This window comes from Epinephelus moara, chromosome 2 (assembly GCF_006386435.1).
Source record: "Epinephelus moara isolate mb chromosome 2, YSFRI_EMoa_1.0, whole genome shotgun sequence".
Taxonomy (NCBI): domain Eukaryota; kingdom Metazoa; phylum Chordata; class Actinopteri; order Perciformes; family Serranidae; genus Epinephelus; species Epinephelus moara.
Window position 1 is genome coordinate 10,450,551 of NC_065507.1, and position 6,162 is coordinate 10,456,712.

General features: G+C 39.7%; 1 protein-coding gene across 4 annotated transcripts in view; it reads left to right on the forward strand.

The window, feature by feature from the left end:
• Positions 1-5,725, forward strand: part of ets1 (v-ets avian erythroblastosis virus E26 oncogene homolog 1) — a 38,424-nt gene extending 32,699 nt beyond the window's left edge. For all 4 annotated transcript variants that reach the window (XM_050065076.1, XM_050065057.1, XM_050065065.1 and 1 more), the window contains 2 exons: positions 1,933-2,051; positions 2,368-5,725. In XM_050065076.1, coding sequence (XP_049921033.1) covers positions 1,933-2,051; positions 2,368-2,583 — 335 coding nt within the window. In that variant the 3' untranslated portion in view covers positions 2,584-5,725. The remainder of the gene's footprint in view (positions 1-1,932; positions 2,052-2,367) is intronic.
• The last annotated feature ends 437 nt before the right edge of the window (positions 5,726-6,162 follow it).

The following is a 6,162-nucleotide window of genomic DNA, read 5'->3' on the forward strand; positions in this document are numbered from 1 at the left end:
GTGAGATCAGTATGTTATATGAACATTATTCCTTAGTCTCTGTGACATATTAGGAGGATTTTACAACTATTTGCTTTAGATTTCTTACATATAGCTCCTTTAAATAAATGAATGTGTTATAAGTCAATAGCTGCCACATGCACTTTTAAAGAGATTATACCTTCACAAAAATGACGGAAGAGTAAATCACGATAAATGCAGGGATACCACTGAATGAGAAAAGCTGATCTACAGGAGAATCTACAGGAGAGTACCTCACTCCATTATAGTCCGTTATGTTTTCAGAGTTTGAATTGTATACCCATACTGTGTTTTCTTTAGCATAAATAAAGACATATCCACCATAAATTGGTGCAGGAAGTCAAGTGTTTCATGCTTAAAACATCCCCTAGACCCCAGACCCTACGTCCTTACACAGACTTTATTTGCATTGCCACTAGATTTACTCAAGTGGTAAAATATTGGTAACAGAATGACATATTAGCTGGTTTCGGTGGGGTTTGAATACCTTTTGAGTCATCATTTTTTAACATTAACATCCGTCAGTCCTTACTTGCGGCCTCAATCACCACCCAGCCTACCTGCTTTAGTTGCACATGCTCCAGACTCATTTAGCAGCCCGTGGGTCAGATACTTAACTCTGCTGTGAATGCAAGCCCCCACCCTTTTGCCACACTATGCTTTTTCAATGAGGCCCATTGTACATGGAGACTTGTAACATATTTTTGGAAACTTTTTTTTTTTTTTTTGTCAAAGGGTCGCCTACATTCTGGCGTGAGAGCACAGGGGGCTGGTAAACGGGCACTGTATCACCCTTATGTGGGCTCGCTATTACAGTAGCAGACTCTTGGAATGCGAGTCCCAAGCTTTTCTGTCTGAAAGAAACCCAGTGTTGAGCAGCACACTTATTTTCCAAAGTCTTGGTGGCTGTTGTCATGCACCTTCTCCAATCCTTAGCGGGAGTAAAGAGAGCCCACAAGCACCATTTAAAGTCTGCAACCCACATGTCTATTTCCCTGAAAGCTTTTGTTTGTGTTGTATAAAGGTACATTTGGTTTTTCTGAGGCACTCGCGAGGTGACTTTAGCGTAGCTTCAGTTTTGTTGAGGCGGTGTGCTGCATAGGCAGGTGTGATTTCAACATGCGAGCCTCAAAAGTGGGTGGGTTGGTGTATGTGCTGAAAAACCACAAGATCAAAGTGTGCTGCAGTGAATCTAGTTCATAGACAAGACCAGCCCTTTTCTTTTGGTTCTGCTTTCCCTCCTTTTTTTTTTCCTACGAGATGTAATAAAGCTGTTGTAAGTTCACTTTGAACAGGTTATTATATTACTCCTTATTCATAAAAAAAAAAAATGCAGTCCAATACACACATACAGATGTCTTAGCAACCACTCAGTCTACAGTCTGCATTCAGCTCCCAAAGACGTGTTGCTGAGGTCTAAAGGCACCCCCTCTTATTTTAAACTAGTGATTTCATCAGTATGGAACTCATACAGACACAGACTCTAGATTCACATACTGCACAGGGCAACTGCCAGACAAGGGAATACATGATGAATGGGACTGTTGTATTTAGGAGGACATTTGGTTCCCCTGCTGTACTTCAGTCTGACCCAGATTAGAAGCTTTACTTTGTCCCTCCTCAGACACAAGTGAATAATTGGCATGAATATTTAACACTGTCATACATAGCAGAATTAGACAAAGTAGAGACACAATATATGCCTCCTTTTGATCTGGGATGTTCAACCTCCTCTTATCCTTCCACTCATATATGCAATACAGTACTCTGGACCGTCTTTGCCCCAGCCTCACACTTACTAACTAAATCTACACCAACAGTAATGTGTCTTCTCAGTGTGTTTTTTTTTTTTTATTATTATTATTATTATTTTAATTCACACCCCCTCTCCCTCTCCTCTTTGTTCTGCAGGCAGCGGCCCCATCCAGCTGTGGCAGTTTCTCCTGGAGCTGCTGACCGACAAGTCTTGCCAGTCCTTCATCAGCTGGACAGGCGACGGCTGGGAGTTCAAGCTTTCTGACCCAGATGAGGTGAGAGGTCGTGACTCCGCTGGTCACTGGTGCACATGCTGGGAGGTCCTAAGTAGCTAGCCAGATGAACAAGATGTCTTTTGCCTGTGTGAAAACATTTTCCATGCCTTGTTTGGCTCCATCAATCTTTCTGGAAGGTGCTGCTGGTTTTGCATCATCGGTGTTTCATTTCAAAATGACTCATGAATGCAAAAAAAAAAGTAGTGCTAATTGTTTAGTTCTGAAAATGTAGATGATTATGACGTGGCTTTAACCTCTTACTAATTTGCTACCTGTTTACGGCACATATTGACATGTTTATTTCCTGCATTGTTAGGTTGCTCGGAGGTGGGGCAAGAGGAAAAACAAGCCCAAGATGAACTATGAGAAGCTGAGCCGTGGCCTACGCTACTACTATGACAAGAATATCATCCACAAGACATCGGGGAAACGCTACGTCTACCGCTTTGTCTGTGACTTAAAAAGCCTGCTGGGGTACACTCCCGAGGAGCTCCATGCAATGTTGGACGTAAAGCCCGATACGGATGAGTGAAAGCGAAGAAGAAACATGAAGTGAAGTCAAAAGTTAAGGAGACACGTGGACTGGGGCTCATAAAGTGGTCTTAACTGTTTTGATAGAGTCGCTAAACCGTTTTCTGGGGGGACCAAAATGTTTTTAATGACTAACTGTGGTCTTTGTCAACTTCAAGCTCCTGTCTCTCAGACCATGTTTTAAAAAGAAGGCACAAGCCAAAAGCCTGTATTCATACCCTGTTGCATTTGAGATGTGTGTGCGCGCATGTGTGTGTGAGCGTGCGCGTGTGTGATTATATACCGGTATTATTTAGCAGCTCGGGGCAGATGGAGCGCTATCGGGTAGAGTTCAGGTTCCCTGCTGCCTAAGTAGCACAGTGGGGAGATGAGAGGACCAAGACAGAAAGTGTGACAGACGCGAGAGAGAAAGAGCAAAATAATTGATTCATTTCATCGCTGGGGTAGAGCGGGCGGAAGGTTCCTGCTAAGAAAAAACGGGGTTGCCAAAATGTAAAAACCAAACTAAGGAAGGTATAATGACATATTTACATACATGCTCACTGTTTCTCTTTGGCAAAGAGACAGAGAATTCTCAGCTTGGACCAAAAAAAATGTCATTTCTGATCTGTTGTTTGAGGAGTGTATGCTTGTGCCAGTATTATATTATTGATGTTGAGAACACCCAATGTAAACCTACCAGGCATATATTGGAAAGAGTATTTTTCTTATGTTGTCAATGAAGGTATTACAGTGGAACCAAACGTTAGATGCCAAGTTTATCTGTTCTGTAGGAGCCTTTAACTGAAATGTGCTGATTTGTTATCAGACAACACTATAGACACTGGCCCTGTGCTTTGTAGGGTTTTGAGGACCTGGTGACATTACTCATACCAAGAGTGTCTGATAGACAGACAACTGAAAGCAGCCGTTGCTTTTGAAACTGACGCTTTCACCTTTACGTTGATGTTTGCCACCTTGTTAGAGACACACATTGTGACTGAAACTTATGCATTTTTGCATATACCACCAGTATTAGAAGACTGTAGACAATCTATGTGGGGGAATTCAGGAGTCCTCAGCGAGAGGAGTTGTTTAATGTGCAGATTAGATGCATAATTTTGTCGGTTCACTGTCCATGTGAGTGTTGCTTTAGTAGTGTTTGAATAGCCTCCTGTCTGTCTATACAATGAATTCATAAGTGAAATAGCTGAGGGAGTGATTTTACAGAATCCTAAGAATGTCAAATTTTTTAATTTCTTTTATTATGCAGTACATTTTGGCCATAACGATGCAGCTGCAGTGTAGTGTGAAGGTACAGTGTAGGAAAAAGGGACAGGCAATAGAAAAACGTTGACGAGGGAGAATCAGAGGTTGCGTGGGATAGATGAAGGTGACTGAGAGGAATCTGCGGAGACTGCAGGTGATGATCACTTGTGAGGTCCGACAGAGAGACGGACAGAAACGATGCAAGTTGGCGCTGCTCGGAGGTTTGCATTACATGGGTTTTGTACTTCATTTTCCACTGCCAGCGTGATTGGATGCATGAATGCAGCTGAAACCTCATTGCAAATAGAGGCATTTCGGACCAGTGGCAGACATTTGTATTTAATTTTGTAGGTTTGTGAGTTACTTATCTATGATCAAAACAATGCTCAGGTCATAGTGAGTAACTCATGTATGATTCCACCCACACTTGTGCAGTGTGCTCAGAACACATGCATAAAGATTCACTGGTTACATTTGAGCAAATTGGCAGCAGTTTCCGTCTAACAGTGGGAACAGTGGCTGTGCACTGGCCTTATGGGAAATGCCAAAGTGGAATATCATCTTAGAATACAATGTTATTGTTTACAGTGGCTGAATGTTACCCATATGGATGAAAATAGCTTTTGAGATGTCTATTTGTACAGATTGTATTTCATAATGCTTTATTGAGACCCAGATTACACAAATAAGCAAGAGACAAAGCAGGAATAATAACCAAAACCCATGTGAGGTCTTTGGCCACGGTGCTTCGGGTATCGTCCACAATGTCAGAAGACAGGGACCAGACTTCTCTCACATTCTTGGAAAGTGTTGACTTTTCTTTTATCTTTTGTTAATATGTTGAAAAGCACACAGCTTTAGAAGAAAGAGAAACGCCTTCACTGATCTGGGTTTCCCCCCTGAGTGCAGAAAAGAAAAGAGATGCTGGATATGTTCATAATGTTCAATCGGTAACAAGCTTGGCCACAATCATCAAGCACTGACTCACCAACCCTTACCCATTATCGTCATCTGACACAAAGTATTCAACAAATTAATTAGTAATAAGCTGCACTGTACTTTTTTTTCTTTCCTGCATGTTGTTGTCCAGGTTTCAAAACACTGTTTTTTTTGTTTTGTTTCGTTCAGGTTCTTTTTCTGATGTCAGTGTTTTATGTTAGAGAGCTTTACAGTTTTTTAAAAATGACTGTAATGACTGTCAGTGCCCTTGGAAAAGTTATTTTTTATCATTTTATTTCACCCCACAAGATCATAATATCTGTACGGTTGGCTTTATAAGGTTATTGTGCTCAAAGAAAACATTGTTACCTAAAATGTTAGTGTTTTGAAAATTATTTTGTCAGGAAAATATACTGTCGTTAAGTGTCACAGATTACATTCTACTGCAGGTCTTATGTATTAATGAATCTTAGTCGGGCAAGTGTATACACACACCAGTAGTTTGTGGCATATGCATATCTCAGAATGGATTCAGAAGGAAAACTTTTTTTTTTTTATTATTTTTTTGTTTTGGATGTTGTTTTTTTTGTATATTTTATAGTGTCTCCGTATTTTTGTTATGAGATCATTTTTATTGTATTTAGTTCACAAACATTTGAATATTTTTCAATAATTTATATTTTATAAAAGACAAGAAATGCAGACAGCTGGTGCTTTCATGGGAATTTAAAGGTAGCGCAGGACAAAATAATGTAGCGATTTGTTTCTGTTTTTGTTTTTTTTATTCTTTTTTGTTTTTTTTATATAGAAAATAGACCTGTCTGCTAGAGAAAAAAGGCTGATGCTGGCCCATCAATGATTTCTGCTGGAAAGGTTTTATAAACTGTAGCTTCTATTTCTAAAATGTACTTAATGTACTTCAAAATGTTATAAAATATATGTGAAGAAAGATTTCATACTTGTGTGTGGTGTTACTGTTTCAAGCCATGAATTCACATTGTCATTATACCATACTATATAACACTGACATTTATCAGTGCCATAATACTATATACTTTACTCTTATTATACTTCACAATTTTGCGACACTATTTAAGCATTATGAATATTATCACTGTAGTAAATGTTACAGTTTTGTATGGTAACATTTTCTTGTTTTATAATTATTCTGCAGGAAATCTTGTGGTCTATGATGTGATGTTGACTCATCAAGCAGTGGCTCTTTAATATTGTTCACCATCAAAAGTCATTTACAGCACAAGTAATTCGCGGAGCAACTCTGAACAGAACTTAGTCGCTGACTGGTTTTATAAATAGACACATACATAGATACAGATACATTGCTAGACAGTCTAAGTGAACAGTCGCTCTGCTCTGCAATAGTTCCACACTA